This window comes from Triplophysa dalaica, chromosome 7, assembly GCF_015846415.1.
Source record: "Triplophysa dalaica isolate WHDGS20190420 chromosome 7, ASM1584641v1, whole genome shotgun sequence".
Taxonomy (NCBI): Eukaryota; Metazoa; Chordata; class Actinopteri; order Cypriniformes; family Nemacheilidae; genus Triplophysa; species Triplophysa dalaica.
In genome coordinates, this window is record NC_079548.1 from 9839605 (window position 1) to 9865985 (window position 26381).

Sequence of the window (26381 nt, forward strand, 5' to 3'; positions counted from 1 at the left end):
ATTTCTGTGCTGTGGAGGAATAACAAAAATAACTGTGTAAATACACGATTGTGAGTAAATAATGACAGGATTTTTGCTTTAGTTTCTTTAAAGAATTCTCATGTTTTAGGCGCTGTTCTGTAGTGCACTGAATTTTCCCATGACACTACCGCACACATAAAGTCCTGACAAAACAGTATTATCTGTGACCTGCTGTTCCTGCTTTGCAGATTATAACAACTGATGATATGATCATATTGGTCTTTTCAGTTCCCTCATCTGATGAAGTTAAAACTGAAATCCACCGTAAACAACTAATGAGATTAAAAAACACCTGTAGCGTTCGAACATCTCATAGCAACCATTCAGAATACTGAAGTCAAAATATTCAGCTTACGAAAAAGTGTTGTAAAATATTTCAATGGTCTATATTTTTTATTAGAAAAATACTCTAGAATGAGTTGTTATGCGGCATTTGCCAAGACCAAGAGTCCCAGTGTTGAACCAGACAAATCAAACATCATGACGATCAGCTTGTCAAAAATCTTGACAAATAATGCCTCTAAGATCTCATAAACCTGTCAGCGTTCCGATAAGTCATCTGCATTAAAGTTTTAAATGAGTATTGTAATGTGCTGCTGTAGATAAGCTCCGTGCTTTTCTGACATGATAGAGCCAACTTTTTCCCATCTCTCCCTCTGTCTCTATATGCGAGGTGCCAGTACTGGTGGTACACAGATGGCTTTGATACGATGGCAACTTGTGCCATGAAAGTGGAGGAGGTGTGTACTGTGTGTATTCGGCCATGTGCGCACGCATTTGTGTGCATAGGATTTGGTCTGTGCGAATAGAAATAGCATCCTTGTTTTTGGCTGTCATGTTGATTCAATCTGTTGCTCAGGGTTTTTGGAGAAATTGCTGTGCTATATGAGCCATGTTTACATATGTGTGCTTCTCTCCAGCAGTGCAGTAAAATGATTTCATTGTAGCCTTGGAGTCTAAAACTGGACTGTTCCGGTTCTGATCTCAGGACAGTTCTAAAAACCCCCATACTTCTGTGCCACAGTCAGATGTGATGCAGGAACAAGATGCTGTTTTGGCAGATCAGAGGCAGGTGTCTGAAGTTTTCTGACAGCACACCACTCTGCTTCATTTAAGGATATTTGCTATGAATTACAAATATGATATGTTTTATGAATTTACAAATGGGAGATGTATTTTAGAGGCAGGACATTAATATTGAAAACACTGAAGCATACAGTCTTTGGTAAACTGTGTGATTTAAAGTGCTCAGAGAAAACACTTGCTTTTTTACAGTATACTGTATATGGGTAGTTGACAAATATACCGTAATGTGTCCTATGGTACGACATCAAAACTTTAGAGAAAAAACAAACAATGAAGATAAATCTTTCCTATGTTATTATTATTCTATCACCATTCACTGAGAGAGAGAGAGAGAGAGAGAGAGAGAGATAGAGAGAGAGAGTGAATGGTCACCATTCCATTAGTGCTTTTATTTCCATTTCCAAAACATTGACATAGCTAATTGGACAGGGACTCAAATGTCCCCGCCCACACGGTTACACACAAAATATTAACCTGACAACAGGATATTTTTTGGATGACAGATATTGTGCAAGGCAATTGTGTTATGTCACAATAAAGAGAACAGAAAATTATTGAAGAAGGAAGTAGTACGAAATTGAACTGATTATTACTGCTGACCTGTCCTGCCGCTTATTTCTGAATGAGACAGTTTGTTGCTTTGTTTTCTCTGTTTGTTGCACGAGTTAGAACAGCATCGCCTCATCGGCCCCCTGTCAAGCTTCTGTATGGGAATGTGTGTGTGTGTGTTTTTGTCTATGTGTGTAGTGGTATCCTGGGGCATCTTTGCTGCATTCCGTTGCATATCCAAACAGCTCGATCTGTACTGTGATTTTGTGTGAAAAGTGAAGTAGCTGAGGTTTTGTTGACCGCAGGCATATTTGTGTATGTGATTGTGTGCTGTGTTTATGCTTGTTGATAATGTGTTTGTTATTTTGTGATCTCACTGGACTGAACAACAGTCATACAGACACGCTTGAATTGCATCTTGTGCTGCTTTTACACACAAACACACACATTTTGTGGGTGTTTACAATAGATTCTCGGAGGCACAAGCAGCTGAGTGCCAATTTATAAAGCAAAAGATGTATGACACCATCTCATCTCTTCTGAAAATGACTGCAATTTTTATAAAGAGGGTCCCTGAAAGAGAAAATGACCAAATTGTGTATGTTTATTTATCTGCGCTTTTTAAATTTATTTTAAAATGGTCCCTTTCTTATTTTTTTTATAATTTCTTTTTTAATAAAAATGAAATTGCCAGTGTATATACTGTATATTATATCAGTGTCATGGCCCCAAAGGAGCCTGTTATACTTCTGAACTGAAAAACGTGGGCGAGCGAATCTCACGAGTCAATGTTTGGCTGTCGTATGTCACTGTCTGTGAAGACGTTATATACAATATGAAAGTGTGGTAAGTAACAAATTTGCCAACTGCACTGAACTTAAACTATGACAGAATGCTGATTCACACATGAGCATTTTCTAGACACGTAAGCTTCTGTTTTTGTCGACAAAACCAGCCTGTCATGGATAAATGCGTAATTGCCCCGCCCCTCGATACTATCGTGTATCGGCGATCCACAAGCTGGCGATAGAACGATCTGAATATCGCCCAACACTAGTGTGGAATGGAAAATAATAAAGGTGACCTGGCTGTTACAAGGCCCTCCTTTGGCACACCAACACACCATCTGTTTCATCTTCTCCTTAGTTTGTAAGTGATTAATATTCACGTTCAGACAGATGTCGTTTGTACACAGAGAGAATTGAGCAGGAGAGAAGATGAGAAAACAGAGAGGGAGAAAGAGTTCACACCTCACATGTCAACTTTGATTTCCATGGATCATAAAAATTTAGGGTTAGATTTTTTTTATCATATGTTTACAATTTACACAAAATCTTAATTCCAAATCCTTTTTGACCTGCAATTTTTTGTTTATCGATATTAGTTTGTTAAACGGATACTTCACCTATAAATAAAAATTCTGTCATCATTTACTCACCCTCAAATTGTTCCAAAACTGTTTAAATGTCTTTAGGGAAAATAAATACTATGGGAGTCAATGGGGGGGGTGCGAGTTCTGACATTCTTCTAAATATTGTCATGTATGTTCAGCAAAACAAAGACATTTATACATGTTTGTAACAATCTGAGGGGAAGTAAATGATGACTGAATTTTCATTTATCCCTTTAAGTTCTATCTTTCCTTTACTTTAAACTTTATCTATAGTAGAAAGCGTATCTACATACTTTCAGACTAATTTCATGGTAAGTGTTTGATTGGCTCCAACTCATCTTGGACTAATATCAACTCATCAGCCTGCTGAATTATTCAGTTTTTACAAAGTACCCATGGCTCTAATAGGAGCCAATAATAGATGTGCCATGTGAGAGAGTGTATTTGATATGAAAGATGAACAGAAGACACAGGAAATCAGACGAGATGCGGTAAACAGTTTTGCAGTGCGAGCAGAACGCAGTAGAGATGGTTTTGTGACCCAAACTTAACTTCTTGTAAACATCCGCAAAGAAGAGACTCCCTGTAGATCATTTCTGATAACAAGCAACAGAAAAAAAGTTATATTAGCTAGCAAGTTTTAAGTATATTTAGCCATTGCTACATGGCTTACTGAAATTCTTTGTTAGCTAAACTTTAATGTTTAAAGCTACACAACCTATTCAACAAATTGATTATTTAACACAATAATTATACAATAAAATATTGTTATTCATTAATATGAATATAAATTATAGTGTAAATTCAATAAAAAAGAAATAGCCAGACAGACCGTCAAAAACAGACTGGAAGTGCTTCCGAAGAAACCGTCTTCAGTTATTAAAGGTCTCATGAACTGTTCTTGTTTATTGTTTTATACTGTTATATGAGGTCTACTTATGACGTTCCCGTCTACGTCTAAAAACCTAAAAATCAATAAGTAATAGACTATTTTCTACCCAGGTTTTGAGGCCAGCTCTGCAATTGTCCGGGTTTAATGGGCATTAAAGACTTTATAAGTAAACGCCCACCGCTTTGATTGTTTAGCAGTTTGCGTAGTTGGAGCCTTCTGTGAATTTGGTTCGAGACGTAACGTTCGGTTACACATTAGCACCATTCACAGTTTTCGCACGGCATCAGTATTATCTGGAGAGCTCCTGTGATTTATAAATGACCTCTTCACATCAGTATTACATTGGACACAACCGCACTGGATGATATTACTCAAATTTACTAACTTATTTCCCGGATGTGATGGCAAGGCCTTGCGTATAGTTTGTTTTGCGTTTAATGATATATGAACGTACCTGTTTGAGACCTGTGATAGCGAACTGGAAAAAAGATCACCGGGTCTGAAGTGTTGCGAGAGTTTCCATGATAAACAAATTGGAGACTCCCGGTAACTTGTGGATATCACCCAGCATCTGAAATAATACCAAAAAACTTCAAAGCAGCCTCCATTATTTGCAAACGGTGGATAAAACCTTGGAAAATTATATACGAGCCCACCAAATCACAGAGATGAAGATTCGCACAAGACACAGACAACCTCTGGAAGTATTACAAATGACTAGAGGTCCCCAGGTAATACTAATCTCGTGCAATGGTGCTCAGGGCACATCTAGCGATCTCTAACAAATCAATAGTGATGCATAGATTAGTAAAAAAAATTGTTAAAAGTTTTACTCGCATAAGATTGCTGCACCATTCCTATCGGATTCAATATTGACGGCACAGCACTGCTTTTAAATGTCGATCTCTGCCTTGTTCATGAAGGAATCCTCTGAGAAAAGAAATGTACAAACGCTTCATTGTTTTCCTACATGAGCTGGAACATCTTTAAAATTAAACTTTAACCCTGCATTCTTAATATCGGAATCCGAAGGAAGGTTATTCAGCTGATGTATTCTTCCTTACCGATATACAATTGGCACAATACTAGCTATCTTTAACGGCATGTTTGTTTATTGCTTGCTCACTCTATCTGGTTCCGCGCAACTTCAGAATTGTCATGCATGAACCAGTGGGTGGGGCTAGAGAAATAGTTGTTGATATTTTTCTATGGAGGCGGTGTTCAACCTATCAATGTCGTCATAGATAGGTGCATTCCAGAACCTGGCATTCGCTGGGCCTGGTCTCAATAACAGATGTAATCTCAGTAACAATGACGTTTTCAGTTCTAACACTTACATGATGCGTGAATACGATTCCCTCTTATATAACTAAAGCTTGGGTTAAAATTGTGATTTTAATTCATTCCTCCTTTAAATAAACTCACACATGCACATATAAATACATTCATACAGAAATATGCATGCTCACAGTATAGGAATTTGAGGATGTCCTATTCAATGCAAAGGGAAATACAAACTCATAGCTGAAGTATGTCTCTTCTGCTTTGATTGTTTTCAGAAAACAAGTTCACTAAACCACCTTCCCATCTGCCATTGTTAAGAGGAGCGATAAGATGGTATCTGTTCCAACCCTATACTTTTGTAAAGTCAAAAGATTTCTCCTGTTCGCTCCCCTTAATGACGTTTCTTATTACACTTTTAAAGAAGGAAAAATACATCTTCATTACCAATTACTGGGAATAGTTTATCTAGGTGCGCAAAAACGGAAGTGATTAAGTGCAGAATATCCTGTGCTGTGCACGTAGGTCAAGTCTGGTTCTGTTGCACTTTGCCTTTTACTTGTAAAGCTGAGAAGAACAAGGGGAAAGTCTGAGGGAGGAGTCCTTGACCTTGCCATGCCAACCGCTTTTTTAAAGGCATCATCATATTGCCTGGCAACCGGCCTTTCCTGTACTTCATCTGCACGCTGTTGCTTGAATAATAGAAAGAAGGCTACACAATCTGTTTGAAAGGCTGAAATCAGTTTGCCTTGCAGTCTATATTTCATGCCCTATAAAAGAAATACATGGATAATGTGTATCCGTGCGTTAATCAGAATTTATGCGTTTTTAAAGACAAATGAAAATGATTTGATCTACATTTATGCATTTGGCAGATGTTTTTTTAATCAAAATCAACAGTGCATTCAAGTTATCATTTTATTTCCTGTGTTTTTCATTTTAGTTATTGAAAGTAGGCTACTACATTACATATTGTATAGGCATACATCCTATAAATGCTCCAAATGTAAAAGTCAGAATTGCAGTCTAAGGCCTTCTTTTTTGACATGATAAAGTTGACAAGAGAGAGAGAGAGAGAGGGAGAGGGAGAGGGAGAGGGAGAGGGAGAGGGAGGGAGAGGGAGAGGGAGAGGGAGAGGGAGGGAGAGGGAGAGGGAGAGGGAGGGAGAGGGAGGGAGAGGGAGAGGGAGGGAGAGGGAGGGAGAGGGAGGGAGAGGGAGGGAGAGAGAGAGAGAGAGAGAGAGAGAGAGAGAGAGAGAGAGAGAGAGAGAGAGAGAGAGAGAGAGAGAGAGAGAGAGAGAGAGACTGTCTTCCATCCATCCATCACTCGTCCCGTTCTAAAGCATTCTTGCCTGGCATTCCTGATTAGTGCTTAACACTTTAATTAGATTGAGAGCTGATGAGGATTTCCTGTGTCCCTTCTCTCCATGGCCTCCTTTTGTCAGTGGGTAATTTATTGCAGGACAATGAAGCCTCTGCTCTAAGTAGAATTAAGTCAGTGTCCTTTTGTACCTGATCAATGCCTGAAGGGTGATTGTCTTCAAGAACCTTGTCAATTCAAGTCAACATGAAAAACAAATTGATCCTAGGTTGTTTGCTTCATCTTGTATGAAATTGTAATACTGGCTTATTGGTTGTTAAAGTGAAATGTTTACTAATGAAATGTTTGGTAAGTAAATGTATATTATTATAAAGTATAATACTGGCTGTAATGATGTTGCTGCTGTGTGCAGAGTAAGATCATTGTAAAGAATCATTGAATGTCATTGTAAAGATTGTGTTAGTAAACAAAACACAACTATGCTGATATTTACAATACTTGACACTGGTATTATGAGATAATCAAGTGCTTGATTCGTTTTTGTAATGAGTTCCGCATTCGTTCGGCTAGTTGCCAATGTCAAACGGTTAAATACCCAAATGGGTGTCAATACCAGCATGAACAAGTAGCAGAGAGACTACTGTCTGACTCATTAAAGTCTCCGTGAATCGGAAGTTTTTACCTCCGTATTCTGACACATTTCTGGTGAAATGGAATTTCAAAGGAGAAAAGAAGTGGGCGTGGCTTACATTTTTCACTACGAATTGATTGGATGTGTAAAAACAGTGGTTGCATTGATTTTGAAATGACACTGGCAGCAGACTGACGGTTGAAGGGGAGGAGTTAATGGATGCTCCGGCCAAGCCGTCTAGTTAAACGTCATTTGAGATGATAGTCATTTTAGGGCGGAAGTGCATTTTTAGGTTTTAACTGTAGATTATGAGGGTACATGACTTTTAAAAAGAAAATGATCCACGTTGATAAACTATTTACTATAAATGCTGCAATATTTCATGAAAAAACAAGAATTGTGATTTTTATTTCACTGTGACTTTAAGTGTGTGTGTTTTTACTTAGATTTACTTAATCTCACACAGCCTCCTATTGAGGACATTAGTTGATATTATTTTGGGACAACTGATCCATAAATAAAACAAATAATGTTTTTATTGTTTTATTGTAAAGCTGCAAAAATGTTTTCTGATAGAAGCCTGTTATCTAGTTAGGGTTCACATGTGGTGTAAAAGCATTAATGGCCTCATATGTCCTCATTTAGACGGCAAAGTAACCATGAGTGTCATGTTTGTTTGTGTGTCCATCTCAGAGTTTTAGGATAACATTTGTCATTGTAAACCAATAAGGTGATTTAGTTTAAAATGTGTTCTTCTAGCAATATGTCATTTTTTTGTCAACAGGGAGAGTTTGAGACTGATTTTCTTTAATTTAGCCTTCAAGTGTTCTGTCCTTTTCAGTCATTTATGTCTTTTAATGTGAGGGAGACACATACAATTCAGAACAGTTCAGTGGATTGTAATGTTGGCCTTCTGTTAGCCACAATGTTGAAAATATGTCTTTTCAGATGCATTTGTGACAAAACTGTGGAAATTTGTGTAATTTCGATGCACTTTCATCAAGTTGGTATGATTTGTTAGGGTCTTAATGAAATGTCTGGAACATATTTTGCCTAAAAACACTCAATGGCTGTGTAAACAAAACCCCTTTTGCCTCAACACACACAACTATGCTCACAACAACCCGTTTTGGTGCATGTCTCTTTAAATGATAATGAGTTACAGCGTACCCCACCCCTCTTCCCTCTGCTTTGTCAACACTATACACATTTAGTACTCCCCTGGCAATGGTTTAGCTAAATTATGTTTCCTGAACTCCTCTGCGGTTAGTTTTGTTTTAAACGTCTGAAATCATTCTTCCGGAGACTAAAAAATCCATCACAGCGTATCCTAATGCACTCACGTTGTGCGTGTATGCCTTGTCTAAAATCCACAGAATGGGCACCTGTAGGTCTTTAGCGCTTTTCGTTGACAAGTTATAATGTTACACAAACAATATGAAAACAACAATGGCGGCAGAGCCGAGGGTGGAATTGTGTAGATTAAGGGGCGGTAATATTATAATAAAATCCTGCTTTTACGTCACAACAGGAGCGAAAGCTGAACAGCTCGATTTCTCACATGCTTACTGGGATATTGTTTTTCACGTTTTCCGGGTTTCTAGATGCACCAGGGACCCGATTATTGCACTTAAACACAGACATTTTTTTTTAATCTGTAGACAATTAAATATGGTTGCTTCCCTAGTACGGTCTGTTGGCCTGTGGTTTTGAATTTGTAGTTATAATATATAGTATGTGAATGAAAGATGTTTGCTTTTAAAAGAAATGTCAAGGCCATACTGAAACATTCCCTTAATTAAACATAGTCACACGTCCTTATAAGACACACTTATGTGCATGTTTACGTCATTTTGTGACATGTGTATGTCATCACTCATAGAAAACGAAAGCCTATGGTTGCACTCCTTTTAGTCATTTGGATGTAATTGCAGATGATTCCCAACAAAGATGAACAGATTGTTGATTATGACTGCTTACTGGCAAAACCAGAAAGAGATGCGTGAAATGTCAGTACATAGATGGAGATTTGAATTTGTGCATGTTTTGGAATTGTTTTCATAGTTGTCATAAAGGCATTGGGTGCAGATTTGAGATTAATGTCATACTGTTGATGGTTTGTGATATAGGGGAAAGAAAGAGCAATATTTAGGGATCGCAAGAGGAACTTAGGAGGCTTCGCCATTACTCCTGCATTGATTTATCATCCATTCTCTGATTTGTTTTTTTATCTCCTCTTTCCGTACTGCTTCACTTGAATGTCACTTAAACGTTTGGAGGACATTAGAGGGGAAGCTATTGGAATGTTTGGAGAAAATTAGTGCGGAGCATCTTCCTGCCATTAATCAATGCTACTGTTCTAGTCAAATAAACCTCAGTCAGGTCCGGTTTTCAAAACATCACAGATGAGTCTTCTTGCATCTAGCTGCAAATTAACAGAAAAATTCAGGAAAATTAAAAAAGAAAAAAAACAGTTCTGATACAGGACAAATACGGGATAGCATGATTCCCAAAGAAAGGTTAAAGTGATAGTTTCTGTAGTCATTTACTCACGCCTGTCATTTAAAACATGTTTAAATTTCTTTCTTCCGCAGAACACAAAAGAAGATATTTTGAAGAATGTTGTTAATCAGCACCCATTCACTTGCGTTGGTTTTGTGTCTATACAATCGAAGCGAATGGGGGCCAGTGCTGTTGCATGTTGACACACAGCCCACTTGGTTATTGGCGATAATGTGATTTAATATACATACATTTATTCTAGTTATGAATAAAAATATAGTAGCGTTTGTGTATTTTCTACTAGAGAAAATGTCCTGTGGTGTAATTAAAGCAAAGAAACTAATGGGAGGGTTTGTGTGCAGTTATTGAACCAAACCTGTCTATTTAAAAATACCCACAGCCCCCCAGAGTCCTGACAGAAAAAGACCTCTGGCAAATAAATAAGCAAATAGAGCAAGTGTTATGATTTCTACAGCATTACTCTGATGTGTGTGTGGGAGAGGGTGAGGGTGAGAGCTCGCAGCTGTAGGCAGTTTTGTCTGTGGTGTAGAGAGAAGAGGTCGATCCGTGTGGAGAAGAGTGCGTTTGTTTTCAGTGCAAGCCTGGCAGCAACTCAAAGCTTTAGAATACAACACCTCCACACGATCACCCACAACCATCTCCCGCACTCACTTTGTCTCTTTCTGTCTCTTCCTTCTACGCTTTTCCCTGGATAAACTCTGACGGTAATATAAATACAGTCTGTGTACTCTGAGCAGAAAAAAAACTTGAGGGTTGGTATTAAAGTTTGTTTTGGCACATACTTGTTACTTTTGAGAGACAGGGAATATCCAATAAAAGAACATCAAGTGTTCATGGTCTCTATTTATATAACTTGCTAAGTAATGTAATGTGGAATATCTAATAACGATAACGTTTACATTTCTAAAATCTATTTAATTGTAAAATCGATTTCTAGTTTTTTGTTAGTTAAAATTTGTATGAGTTTCTCTCTTTTGCAGGACACAAAAGAAGACATTTAAAGAATGTAGCCAAACAATTTAGGCCCCCATCGACTTCCATTGTATGGACACAAAGCCACTGAGACATTTTTGAAATCTTCTTTTGTGTTCCACATATACGTTTAAAATGAGATGAGAAGGAAAAAAGTCAAAGAAAGAAGGTTTCAAATTATTTTGGGGAAAAGAAGGCATCGCTTCGGAACATCTTCACTACGACATATAGCAAGAAGCATTCATTTTTCAGTCACTCCTCTATTTATGAACCTAAAACTTTGACTCCACATTACTTTTGGAAAATCATTCTGCAAACCATTCGTTGCAATGTGCACATTTGCATTATTTCGACAATTTCAAGCCTATTTTTGGGGCTAAAATATTTATGTAACTCAACTACTGTATCAGTGTGTGGGTTGTAGAGTACAATTTTATTTTATCGTACACATTAATATTGCATTATTACACGGCTCGTTGTAATGCTTGATTCTGATTGGCCAGCCACGACATTTGCAGGTTCGTAATTCCCAGATAACAACCTCTCAAAACTAATAATACACCCTAATCCGGATGCAGCAAACCAGTTTTGACAGGTATTTTTGACAAATTAAATGTAAATATATCTTACATAACATATATGACATTTTATTTACAAATGATTCAACCAAACTACCTGTTCGTAACATCTTACTGTATCTTACTGGTACATTTTTACTTAAATTTAAGTACTATTTTAATTAAGTTTTCAACAATTTTACTAGCACATTTGTTTCAGTTTGCTAAAGTAAACAATACACTCTCTGGTCGAATTATAAAAAATTCAAGGGGAGTGGTAAAATGAGAGTGTATTATAACTTGTTCAAGTCAACCAGACTTTTATATTCTGACGGGACGCCGCAAAGAGCTTTTGTTTAATTTAAGCGGACTTATATTTTGATGGATCGCCGCAAATGGTGTTTGTTTGTGTGTTTGTGTCCACGTGCAGTGAAACACTGGGTCTGAAAGCTTCACAAGCAAAATGCTTTCAGGTTCAGTACACGCAACCGCACCACTCTTTCACACAAAACACGCAGAATACATATTTAAACAGTGTCTGAATATTTGGTTAGCTGTTAGCAGTTCAGCGCTAATTTCTTGTTAGGAAATAATACGTTTGCCAGATTCCGTGACATTCCATGTTGTACAGCAAATTCAGTTTTTATGCCTGGATTCCTCGATCTGTCCGTGTTTTCCGCATTCCGTATGTCACATGAGGTATCGGTCATTGATAACGGTGTCATTACAAATATGATTACAAGAGCTTGGTATCGGGCCGATACCCGATACTGGTATCGGAATCAGTGCATCACTACTTAAAAGCGAAAGTAAACAGCAAACAGCAAGGTCTACATTTGGTAAAAATGAGCTTAAAATATTTTAAATTCACATTTCATGTCCATTTTTTTCTCACGTGGCAAGTAGCCATGTAAATCAGGATAATGTACAAGCAGCTGTTATCGCGAAATAAGCCCCTTTAGTGTGATACAAGACCCTCTGCTTTGCCTCAGGTCCTGATCACACTGTCGGGGCTTATTTCTACGATAACAACCGGCTGCCTGTACATTATACCTTACGTGATGAAGTGTTAGGTTGAATAGTGGAATGTTCCAGAACATGTTTTCTACTCATCCTCACTCTTCATTCAATTGAGAAGAATGATGGGGCGGCAGAGGGGTGCACAAGTTTGCGTTTGCTAATTTTGTACAGCCTCTCTTAACGCAGCTCTCCACTCGACACACACCTCATCATAAACATTCTAAACTCATCTACTTCTGCTGTTTATTAGTCACGTACCGCCGTTTATCTTTTCAAGCACACAAACAGGTCCTCTTTTTCCTTAGAGAGCTCCAACTAATGCTGTGATTCACTGTGTGAGCCCGTGTGAATAGGAGAGAGTCCTTTGTTCGGGTTCGTCTCTGGCTCTTAGCGTTATACCAGCTTTTCTTACTCTTTGCGGTCCCTCTCTATTTCTGTTCGTTCCTGTGTGTGCTTTTTTCACAGGGTGAAATCTTGTTTTGACAATGAGAAACCTGCTAACTGATGCAACTCACACAGTGTTTCTTTGGCTTTGGGGATACTCTCTACAGTTTTTTGTTTTTGAGTAGGGTTGTGCACTAGTGTTCAACTTCCACAAGAGCTTTGATCTGCTCTCTGTGCCATGTGATTCATATTGTGTGTGTGTGTGTGTGATTTTGTTGTTATTCTAAGTGGAAGGGAAATTGCTGCTTTTGACTCTGTTAAACAAAGGCCTTGTTGATGACCTGTTTATTTCAATTGTGATTTTTTACAAACACAGCTGTTAGCATGCTGTCTAAATGAGAGGCTGGAAAAACCTATTCTATGTAACCCATGCATAGGGATACGAAGAAGCTGTGTGTACCCATACACACACATTCACTCAGGGATCCATCCATGTTAATGTAAAACCATAATGAAAATGCTTATCTAGTAATGTAAATAAATATCATTGCACATATTATTGGAATAACTATGTAAGTTTAAAGTTAAAAATAACATGAGTTTTTGTCATTCTTAATAGCTCTGATGCATCATTTGTTCTTTAAAGGGGTTGTTAAAATATGTCATTCTCGTTTATTCATCCATATGTCATCCAAAACCTGTATGTGACTCTTTTTTCTGTGGAACACAAAAGCAGGTATTTTGAGGAATGTCTCGGTGGTTTTGTGTCCATACAGTGGAAGTCAATAGGGGCCAATGTTGTTTGATTAACATCATTCTAGCTTCAAAAGATCTTCTTTCGTGTTCTGCAGATGAAAGAAAGTCATGTAGGTTTGAAATTACACGAGAAGGAATAAACTATGAAAGAATTTACATTTTTGGGTGAACTATCCCTTTAAATGATCTATGCTTATGCTATGTTTCAAAACGCAACTTTTGTGCTTCAAAGGAAATATGTGTTTTAAAATAGATTCTAGATTTTCAGTGTGGTCTCTGACTTTATACCCCCTGTTTATAAATGAGTGGTGGCTTGTGTTCTCTGTATCCCAAATGCTACTGTGGGTATCCATGATTCATTAATCTGATTCTGGGATCTCCGCTCGCATAAACCGCTGTAATGGAAACTGCGAAACGGAATTGAGGACAGATAGACTTTGTGCTGTTTGGTCTCTAGTGTCGACCCCATGGGAAGCAAGGTGAGGGGCTGATTCTGCGCCTGCAAAGGTACTTACCGGATCTCCTCTCGGTTTTCTCCTGAAGGAAGTGCAAATGGGTAAAAGGGCTGCCCAGCGCCCTACTTCCACAGGGTAGGTGGCCTTGATACACAGCCACTGTTCATTCTGGGTAATAGGAAGGTCACCTTTACGGTATGCGGACGCTGTGCTGTTTAAAGACATGACACACATAAAACTGTAGGGTACAGTATCTATTTAAACTGATGAAGTGCTCCATTTAGACCAGTAATTCAGTCGTTGGTGATTTCAGTGTTTCATAAACATTTGATATCTTGAGTGCAAATGCAAGGGACAGCAACGGACAGCACAAATGCCAGTGCAAATGCCGGTTTACACAGTCTATCAGTTAAATCTAAATCAAAGTCAGATTATTACCAAGTTTATTGTGCACTGCGTGGTGAGAAACAATATGAAGCATACCCTCAAGGGATTTTGGCAGCATAGGCAAAACGACAAAGAAGTATTTTGCTTTGAGGTCGGAAGTTCTGGTCTGCTGGAGCGTCAGGAGAGATCCAAAGTCATGGGTGCTTATCTAGTGAACAGCCTTATGGCAGCGCACCCGTACTGGGAGTATTAATAGAAGTGCGTGGGTTATGCCATTGCAGGGGCGGTCTGCGTCACGCGCCAGAGGAACCCCCGCGTACTAGAAACAAAGCAAGATTCTTGTGCTAAATAAAGCACAGATGCTTTAATTTTTCTACTCTTGAAAACAAAGTAGTTCTCACCGCAAAATCCATCCAACCCACTTCAATACTCCCACTCAGGTGCCTGCAAGCCACCGCTGTCAATTATCCCACGCTCCGGCTCCCCCAGGTATTTTTTTTTTGTGTGTTTCGACAGCGATTTGGGCAGCATACTTTTCTCAAACATCATTACAAATATTTAAAGACTATAATCACAGACTAAGACGACATTCAAAACCTGCTTAAACACTAATTGTTATTAAATATAAAAAAAGAAATACTGAGAACTATACAATGAGGTGGGAAATAGATAGACAAGGCAAAAAAATCTCTGAGCCAATACACACACACACACACACACATTTAGCTTTGTATTAGAAGTTTGTCTGCCGGCAGGCAAATTGGTTTGTCTTTTACTTGTCAGCTGCAGTCAGATGATATATGAGGAATTAAATAGCGTCTGACCTGTACAGCTGTTTCCCTCTAACCAAAATGGATCTGCAACTTTAAGCAGAGAATCAGATGAAAAATGGGCCGTGGTGCATGAGATCAGTCTTATGTAGAAATTGAGTTTCTGTCTCATTTCAGGCTCTGGCTCTTGATTTTCACTCACCTGGAGACAAGAACTCAGCAACATTGAAATTCAAAGATTGCTATGCGAACGCAATATTCAGCCGGTGGTTGAAACTGTAGAATATACTCAAGAAAAGCAGAGCTTTGTAACACATGATCTGAAATATGTAAGGTCACTATTGAACTACAGATTGTGACATTTCTAAATATCACATTGTCTGTTTTAAAAAGTAGGCTACTGAACACATGCTCACTTTCTTTTTCCCTTTCATCTCTTTGTCTCTAGCTCTCTCTTCCTGCTTTCTGACAGTTGGTCCGCAGACTCAGATCGTGTTTCGTTTCCTCAGTCTAATTGTAGTTGATTAAGTTTGCTGTAACATTTTGACTTTTTTATCATTAATAACAATACTGGCACACAAATACACGCGGATATATATTTATTATTACATTATAAATAATTGCACAGCTTTCCGGTAATAATATTCGGATCAATTGCTGAATCAGTGGTTCATCTATTTAGTTGTGTAATACGTGGGATAATGTACACTCAGAGCTAGTCATTATCTTTACATAAACTCCTTCACCATGATACAAGATCCTAATCAGACTAAATATAGACAGAATGTTAAATGATCTCTCATTTGCATCTGCTAAATAAATCTAAATGTAACTTGTTCATATCTTTTACATATTATTTATAATCAACAATAAACAACTTTTAAATCTAGTAATGTGTTTCTAGACACATTTATGTTACATTTTCGTTTGGTGTGTTGTGCATGTCTGTATGTGGGCCAATGTACAAAGGCTTTGAAAAGATTTACAGGTGCAACTTTTTATAAAACATTATTTTCCAGTATGCACAGGTCTGTAACAAGTGCCTTTTTTATTGGTAACAAAACGACAGATTGCTCATAATGTTGTGGAAAGCAGTTCACAACCCACATATATGTCCTTTAAGTTATCGTTTGGCTTGGCAAAACATTTTAGTTGCAACAAAGAAACAGCATCAGCCTCTAATTGAGCATTATAAAAGCTGCAGCAGCACAAAGATATCCAACACACAAAAGGACAGAGAGAGAGAGAGAGAGAGAGAGAGAGAGAGAGAGAGAGAGAGAGAGACTGCTAGTGTCTGTATTATGGAATCGATAAATAATACTCATTGCAGTCTAGAAAAGATTCACACCAGAGCTTGAACATTTACACAGGCACGTAATGAGAAACTGAGCATTGTGCACATACATTAATGCACACAGACACGATACATGTGATTGAGCTTCTAAGACCTGTGAGGTATCACAAGCGATGCTGTAATTGGTCTCTATGGAGAAAGGACGTGCCCAAGCTGGAAAAATATTAAAATATTTCCTAAAACATGAGTCAAGAATGAAGTGAGTGCATATTGGATAACACCAGAAAGAGCGCTATTGATACAGCATGCACACATCACTTCATTCTCTGTCTGAACACTTTACATTCAGTGTTTTGTGAGTGGGTGGTCACATGCATGGGCATCTGTCTGTGTGTTTAATCGTTTCTAAAGGTTCAATTTAAGCAGCTCCTGTACGAGGGTCATTTGTGTGTCTTCTCACTTTGCTGTTGTGTTTGTGTGTCTGCAACATTATCAATTTCAAAGTGCAGACATCAATAACTTAGGCTTATATTTGCTGTTTTTAATGTCCTTTGGGATGGAAAGACATGATAAATGAACCTCTTTGAACTTTTGATCGAGAGTAATATCTGGTTTTCATTACATAATTAAATGGCAAATGCACACACACACACAGAATAATATTCACACAAAGTAATTCTATTAAATTGTTGATTTTTTTTTTTATTAATTCCATGTTTTTCAAAACGCAGATATAAAGCTATAAATGCAAACGCTTCTTTTTCTTCTTCTTTTTGTCATATCAAATCAATCTAATTAAAACAATAAAAACAAACACATTTTTATTAGAAGTGACATGTAATTGCAAACTTTGTTGTCTTGGGAAATATGAGTTAGTCATATATGGGATTTCTTCACTTAAAAAGACACTTCAGGAAAATTACTGAGGGATTGTGTAGGAAAACCAGACGTTTTTTTGTGATGGGCACAGATCGGCTTGTTTGATATTGTAACACACACACACTCCTCGACTAATTGTAAGTGAAGTCAGTCATGCTCCTCCTAATGTGTTGTGTGTGTTGGTTTGTGCTGAGATGTGTTCTGTTATCCTTGTGAATGACTAAGGTCACTCTGTAAATATTCTCTGTCAATATATGCACTCTCACCCAAGACCTCTTTCTCTCCCTGTCATTCCTCCTCACACGATGACACTCTTTAACACCCTGACGCTGTCGTTCAGGAGCAGTCTGAAGGTCGACAGCCTTCAGCAGTTCTGTGCAAATACAGCTGTGTTTTTAAATGCACGGCTTATACAAAGACGTCCCTCAAGTTTCTGCTTCCAATAATGTTTACACGGGTTCCTGGTCAGCAGTGCCCATCCTATAATCCAAATGTCCGAATAAATCACAGGAAATGAAAAGCACCTTTCCAGAATGTCACTTAAAAAACAATCTTGTCCATTCACTGTCTATTTTGTTTGAGGTCGTTTGCGCACATCTTTGTTTAATCATATTCTAATTTTCAATATGTCATAAAGTACTTTCTCCTATCTAAGCTTAATATTCAGAGACGACCGTGAGTCTGATATTTGTAGGTCGCTAAGCCAACTGTATTTTTATGTTACTAAAAAATGTTTTATAAATAGTGAGTAGCCTTTTCTTTATTTTCACAGCCATGAACTTGATTTTCTCTTTGCTTTTACTTGTCAGATGCAGATTTAAAAATGAAGGACTCATTTTAGAGTTTCTGTATTTCGGTCAGCAGAAAATATCTAAGATTTTTTAAATCCACATGTGTGCATGTGTGCATGTGTGTATACTCAAGTCTTTGCTTTAAGTGTGAGTGTGTAGGTAGTTGAACCCAGCTGTCATAATAGATCTCTCTTCATTGGATGTGGGCACATATGCGCTTGATATAGTTTTGATTTGGCTGAAGACTCCCTTGGTACAGTATTTCTCTCTACATGTGCAAATGTGGGCTTGGAGAGGCTCCAGAGCAGGAGTTCATATTTAGATCAAGTAATCAGATCTGTTTTGATGTTTTCTTTGGCAGATTACATCTTCACATCTATGATCTTGTGTCTGTGCATGCTGCTTTCCCTGGTATAAGTGTTGTAACAAGGAACAAATCCAGAAAGCTCAGTTACTGTGGTTCGACAATAGTATTGTGGAGTACCAAGTTACCTTTAGTGCATTAAAGGCATACGTTTTTATATCATGTTAGTTACCTGGTAGACTAACTAAAAAAAGCATGAATGTAAAACAGCCTTTGATCTTTAATCATTTAAAAAAAAACTGCCCTCTTTAATTTTGTTCTTAAAAAAGGTTACATACTTAAAACACGCTATTTGTTTTCACTAATGTGTACTTGTGGTAGTGAAGTTCCCCCTTAGGGATTGATAACGTCTTCATTTGTTTTCTCAAAACAAAAGGAATGATTGAATGTGTATATTTAACACTTGTCTTTTTAAATTGCTAATAAATGATTGAATCCCAAAACTTTAATTTCTTTTCTTCATTAGGCTTTTATAATTGAGAAATCACTATACTGTATGTAATATTTCTCATTTATGATTATGTACCTATGTTTACTCATCATACTTTGTGCTTTTTTCTGCAGGATGGCTCTAAGCAGAGACAGGCAAGAAAGAAGACGGTCTCCTTCAGCTCTATGCCAAACGACCGTAAGATGAACAGCACAGCTGCCTGCATGGCTTTCATGATGGAAGGCTGCGAGATGAAGAAAGTTCGCTCCAATTCTCGCATGTACAATCGTTACTTCCTGTTGGACCCGGATATGCGCTGGCTTCGCTGGGAACCATCGAAGAAAGACTCTGAGAAGGCCAAGCTCGAGATCAAGACCATCAAAGAGGTTAGACTAGGAAAGAAAACACCTGTCTTACGCAGTAACGGACTCTCCGATCAGTTCCCTGATGAGTGTGCGTTCTCAATAATATACGGAGACAATTATGAATCCCTGGATCTGGTCGCAAGCACAGCAGACGTGGTTTGCACCTGGGTGATGGGATTGCGGTACCTGGTCTCGTATGGGCGACACATGGTGGGCGTAGTTGAGCCCAGTCAACCTAGTGTAAGAACGTCCTGGATCGGTTCAGTGTTTGAGTTGGCTGATCCAGAAAGGCAAGGACACATTGATCTCTTCCGAGCCACGCAAATCATCAAGGGTCTCAATCCTGGCATGCGGGAGTCTCGCATTGAACTTAAGTTTAAAGAGATACAGAAGGCCAAGGACTGCTATGGTGAAGGAATAGATTTAGACACATTTGTAGAGGCCTACTGTGAACTGTGCACACGCTCTGAGATATTTTTCTTGTTGGTACAGTTTTCCAGCAACAAAGAGTACCTGGACTCTAAGGACTTGATGCTATTTGTGGAGGTGGAGCAGGGAGTGGAGGGAGTCACAGAGGAAATGTGTCGGGAGATTGTGCGTAAGTACGAACCCTCTGCTGAAGGACGTAACAACGGCTACTTGTCAATAGATGGCTTCACACATTACCTCCTGTCATCAGAGTGCCACATTTTTGACCCGCAGCACAAGCATGTTTGTCAGGACATGACGCAGCCACTTTCACACTACTATATCAACTCTTCCCATAATGCCTCACTTTTGGAGGACCAGTATTGGGGCTCGTCAGACCTCAGCAGTTATGTACGCGCCTTACGGATGGGCTGTCGAAGCCTGGAGGTGGTGGTCTGGGACGGGCCTGACTGTGAGCCCGTGGTCTACGTCGGTAGTTCGGTTGCCTCCCAGCTGGCATTCTGCAAAGTTCTGGATGTCATTAATCAGTACGCCTTCGAGAGCTCAGAGTTTCCGCTGATCCTCTGTCTTGTGACACACTGCAGCGTCCCCCAGCAGAGAGTCATGGCTCAACACATGAAGAAGATCCTAGGGGACAAACTGCACACAGAGCCTCCCAATGTAGAAGACCTCTACTGGCCCTCCCCGGAGAAACTCAAAGGAAAAATACTTATCAGAGGGAAGCGTCTGCCTCCAGACTCTGAATCTGAGGGGGAGGTGACAGATGAAGAAGAAGGGTTTGAGATGTCGAGGAGAATGCTGGGTGTTGACGATAAAGACCAGCTCAACGGAATTGGCTGCAAACGGTTACGGCTCTGTAAGGAACTGTCGGATCTGGTGAGCCTTTGCAAGTCTGTACAGTTCCGCGATTTTGAGACGTCTAAACGGGAACAGAAGCATTGGGAGATCTGCTCTTTCAATGAGGTTGATGCCAACCGCTTTGCCAATGAGTTTCCTGAAGACTTTGTGGCTTATAATAAACGATTTCTGTCACGGGTGTACCCCACGCCTATGCGCATCGATGCCAGCAACATGAATCCTCAAGATTTTTGGAAGTGCGGTTGCCAAATTGTGGCCATGAATTATCAGACTCCAGGTCTGATGATGGATTTGAACCTCGGCTGGTTTAGGCAAAACGGCAACTGCGGCTACGTCCTGCGTCCGGCCATAATGCGTGAGGAAGTGTCATATTTCAGTGCCAATGCCCGTGACTCGCTTCCTGGAGTTTCAGCCCAGCTCCTCCACATCAAGGTTATCAGCGGTCAAAACCTACCAAAGCCGCGTGGTTCTGCTGCTAAAGGCGACGTGGTAGAGCCATACATATATGTAGAGATTCATGGGATTCCTGCAGATTGCGCAGAGCAGCGCACTAAAACCGTCTCACAAAATGGTGACAATCCCATCTTTGATGAAAGCTTTGAGTTCCAGATCAACCTTCCGGAATTGGCTGCTTTGCGTTTCGTCGTCCTTGATGACGACTACATCGGCGATGAATTTATCGGCCAGTACACCATTCCTTTTGAGTGTCTGCTTCCTGGTTACAGACATGTTCCACTGCAGTCACTTACGGGGGAGTTTCTGCCCAATACTACACTGTTTGTTCACGTTGCCATTACAAACAGACGAGGTGGGGGCAAGGCTCATAAGAGGGGTCTCTCTGTGAGAAAGGGCCGCAAGGCAAGGGAATACACCTCTACTAAGACCACAGGGATCAAAGTGGTGGATGAACTCTTCAGGGCATCAACGCAACCTCTGCGGGAAGCAACAGACCTACGGGAAAACGTACAGGTATGGACTTCACAAGGGTCAGTGCTTTTGATGTGAGAAATACAAATTTTGAGCACTTTAGAGTATGTGCTGCTTATATGCTGAATGAATTATATTATTGTGCATGTTAGGACAGACAATATTTAGTGTTTGTGACAAAATGCATTTCGTGCTATAGCTGTCCCCCTGTTAAAAACAAAATATGAACATATTATTTTATATTTTATATTAGTTAGTGTACAAACTGTGGATGCTGTATTTGCATTCTGATCAAACCTACAGTAGAATTCAGCAGCATTCAGTAATACAGTAGCAACTCCCTTGTTTTTAGTGTTGCAGCAAGGTGTGTGTTTTGGATTAAATGGGAAGTTGTCTTGCTATGTCATGTGAAGGTCAGCTGCCACTTTTAGTCTTGTAAGCTGCCGTGGCCCTGTATGCAGTTCAATGAGGGATGTAATAAAGATTAAAGCAACACTATATACAAACTTAACATTGACACTCTAAACATTACCTTAGAAATGTACTGAAAACACAGTAAAAGTAAAAATCCAGCGTTTTCATTTTGAAGGCCCTTATTATGGGATCTTTTACTAAAAGTACAGCACTTTTATACAGTAGATAAAAGTAACCTTTGAGAGAGAAGACTTGCACTTTTGCAGTTTTTGGTTTTAAAGAGCTGTTTGTCATGACAATAAACCAGAACCAAAACCCACCTTAGGAAAATTAACCATGCTTTTATTATAGTAAAAGTGAAGTAATTTGTGCAGTTGGAGGATTGATTACCATTTGTATTACTGTAGTTTTTCTAAGATGTCATGGTTAAATTATGCTAATGATGTAGTGAGACAATGATACATTTGTGGTTACTATAGTCTTACTTCCAAATACCATAGTAAGACTATTCAGATGTAGTTGTTTTTTACTACAATTGACAGCATACCTGTCAATTGTAACTTGTCAGTGTAGAGATGTCTTAAAATCAGCAAAAACAGATTAACTAATTAAGATGAAATATTGAGGAACAGCATTAGCACCTGTAACCTTGCCTTCATCACACTCATATCTGCTGTTCCACCTTTTCGGATTGTTCTTCCATTTGAAGATTGCTTGTTATAGGAAAAAGAAAATTGTCTCTTCTTGTCTGCACAGACGTTTCAAGTATTCAAACCAACCGCACTTTGACATTGAATGCTAGTAAAAGGGTAAAATTATGAGATTAGGCGGACAATACATCAATCCAATTCATGACATGAAAGATGAATGCAAGCTGCAATCTATATTGATTTCAAATGATGCTTGCTCAGCAGATGTAACGTCCTCAAGCACATGGTCCTAATTTAAGAAGACTAAAGCCTCAAAGGACATCCCATTAGATAATTAGAGACAGAAGACATATGGCCTGCTTGAGCTTTCCTTCTGCTCTGTATCTCTCCTCTTGCCCTGAAATGTGTTTGTTTGTGTGTGTAATTGTTAAATTCATTTGGCAGAATTGCATTTCTGCTATAGTTCACACATCTACGTTTGCGTACTGCGATTGTCTTGTTTTGTTCTTTTCCATCGGTTCTGCGAATGCAAAACAACTGACCTTTTATTGGAAATCTGTTCAGATCTAAACACGCTTTTCAAAAGTTTCATCCACCATAAAGTAAAATCCGGTAGTTTATTTTTACCCAAGATGGTAACCATAACAACAGTCACTTCATTATTGATTTACATATAATAAATACGTTGGTGTTAAGTCTTTAGCTAACTGTGTTAGTGCTGCCAAATTACAGATTATGTATAATTGGTAAAGGTCTGATGAACTGTGCTTGTTTATTTTTTTATACTGTTATATGAGGTCTACTTATGTCGTTCTCATCGTTCTCAACTTCCAAAAACATTTAAAATCATTAAGTAATAGGCTATTTTCTACCCAGGTTTTTTTGACCAGCTCTGCAAACGCTTGGTTTTAATGGGCATCTCATTGAAGACACTTGGAATACGCACACCGCTATGGTTACATAGCAGTTTGCGTAGTTGGAGCCTTCTGTGAATTTGGTTCGAGACGTAACGTAAGGTTACACATTAGCACCATTCACAGTTTTCGCACGGCATCAGTATTATCTGGAGACCTCCTCTGATTTATAAATGACCTCCCCACATCAGTATTTCATGTGACGCATTCGCACGGGATGATTTTACTCAAATTTACTGATTTATTTCCCGGATGTGATGGCAAGGCTTTGTGTATAGCCTATAGTTGTAGTGCGTTTAATGATTTATAACCGTACCTGTCAGCATTTGAGACCAGGGATTCCGAACCGGACAAATGATCACACGATCGCGGGTCTTTTCCATGATAACTAAACAAACGGGAGACTCCAGGTAACTTGTGGATATCACCCAGCATCTGGAATAATACCAAAAAACTTCAAAGCAGCCTCCATTATTCGCAAACAGTGTATAAAACCTTGAAAAATTATATATGAGCTCACCAAATCACAGTAACAAAGCAATAGTGACGCATAGATTAGTTCAAAAATGTTTTACTTACATAAGATTGCTGCGGCATTCCTACCGGAATATTGAAGGCACAGCATGGCTTGTTCACGAAGGAATCCTCAGAGAAATGAAACGAACATATGCTCCATGTTTTTCCATTTGAGCTGGAAGATCTTTCAAAATAAACTTTAACCCTGCATTTCTAATATCGGAATCCGAAGGAAGGTTATGCAGCGACTGTATTCTTCCACAACCAGGGATGGCACAATATTTAGCTATCTTTAATGGCATATTTGTTTATTGCTTGCTCGCTCTATCTGGTTCAGCGCCACTGGTTCAGTCATGCGCTGACCAGTGGGCGGGGCTAGAGAAGTAGTTGTTGATATTTTTCTATGGAGGCGGTGTTCAACCTATCGATGTCGTCATAGATGGGTGCATTCCAGAACCGGGCGTTCGGTCGGCCTGGTGTCAATAACAGATGTAATCTCAGTAACAAGGGCATTTTCAGTTCTAACACTTACATGATGCGTGAATACGATTCCACCTTATATAACAAAAGCTCGGGTTAAAATTGTGATTTTAAGTCATTCCTCCTTGAATTTATCCCCACAGTTTGAGGGATAAACGTTTATACAAGCTGAATAGAATATGATGTTCATGTGTCTGCACTGATTCCTGATAGGAGTAAAAAATAAACTGATATATATTCCTATATTATGCACTGAGAAGGAGGGCAGCAGAGGTGCAGAAAACACACATTTACCCCAAAGCTTGTAAACAGGAAATGCATAAAGAAAGCCGATGAGACACTCCAGATTGTGTGTTGGTTTTTAATGCTGGCATTAAGAATGCATGTGTAATGTTTTTTTAACTCATGTTGAATTTGCAATGAGGAGAGCATAGCAGCTTATTGTATACAGCATGAGGTGATTTTATACATGTGTTACATTTTACCATTTGTAAACAATGGGGTACTATGATATTGTTTTGAAGCACTAGACACAGAAATACGTTGTGACAGAGATATGCTGTTATCTGAAATAAAATAAGCTAGCATTAAATGTAGCTAGTTTTATTCAAGAAAATACATATGTGGTATCATTTAAAAACTCAGAACCTCAGCTTTCTTACAAGTCCCAACAGATTTTAGATGTATGTTACATCAAAAGATATAAGGTCTGAATTCATCTTGTCAAAACCCCCTTCCTCAACAACTCACAAAACATTGATGAAATGAGAGCTCTTACTCAAGAATATCACTGTTTGTTTCACCAATCTAACACTTTAGAGTAACACAAATCAATATATTTCAAATTGTTAAAATTTCAAGGGTTTTCTGTAAAATGTATCCATTTGCTCCAATGTTTGGGGGAGGGCACTCTTTTAATTCATATATAAATGCCAAATATACACCAGAGCTGAAAAGATTAAATGTGTGTGTGTGTGTGTGTGTTTTATATAGATTTTTATATTTCCAACTTTAACTTTCACTTTTTATTTAAAGTGCATTATGTACAAGAAATAATCACACACATTGATGTTCATACAACATCTACATTTCTGCTGCTTTCTTTCACTCTGTCTTAATCACTTTCTCACCCCCACCCTTCTTCATAAAGTCAAACAGAATGGTCTTTATAGTCTCCATGGTGTCACAGAAATCCCACAGGAAGTGCAGTCGTGTAGAGTAATCTGTCACCCCACTGCAGCCACAATGTCACACTAAAGAAAGAACTTTAACAGAACCACACACACACACACACACACACACAAACACACAAACACACACAAGCAGATAATTAGATCACAGATTAAATCGGATCATGAACTACTTTAGACTGAAAAAGCCAGTTAAAATTGTGGCTCGTGTGCACATGCTAAATCTTTAATGTTTAATATTTAATGCTATCACAAGCAGGTGATCTTTCAGAAAGTAAGACATGCATGCACACTATAAAATCTAACTTAGCACTTTGGACAAACATAACATGCCTCTTGTAGAAAGAGCTACATAATTCTGTCTAAACATCAATGTGTATAAGTGGATGAATTAGTTCGTGTGGCAATATTTAATGGGTAAATATGAGTGATTCATGGCTGGAGTGTCACAGATTTATGACTGAACAAGAGTAATAAATCAATGGCGACTCTGTGTAAAAGCATCTGTAGGGTTTCATGATAATGTACTTCTGCTTCTAACTTACATGTGCTCTCCCTGAAGAGCTGTTTATTACTCCGAGAATGCTCCATTATAGCTCACCAATGTTTCTACTAAACGTTTTAGAAAAATAACTCTGAAAGCAAAGTAGATCATTGTTGTCAATAAAAGTATACACCTTTGTGGATGTCTATCACTGGAATTAGGGAAATCTGTCCTTTCCATGGTTTACTAGTATCCAAATCTAGTATCACATATTGTTATGTTTTACTGTTTTGGGTATTAGTCCTATTAGTCCTCAGTTAGCGTGTCCCTTCTCTTCCTGATCTATCTCAAACAGCCCTATCACACACACAGGACGAAGTGTCTGGAACACATTATCTG

The 26381-nt window shown here is 38.6% G+C and overlaps 1 protein-coding gene across 1 annotated transcript in view; it reads left to right on the forward strand.

Annotated features, from left to right (window-relative positions):
• The window catches only part of plcl5 (phospholipase C like 5), a 46194-nt gene that overhangs the window by 7075 nt on the left and 12738 nt on the right, over positions 1-26381 (forward strand). The window contains exon 2 of the mRNA XM_056753185.1: positions 18890-21376. Within this exon, the coding sequence (XP_056609163.1) occupies positions 18890-21376 (2487 nt within the window). The remainder of the gene's footprint in view (positions 1-18889; positions 21377-26381) is intronic.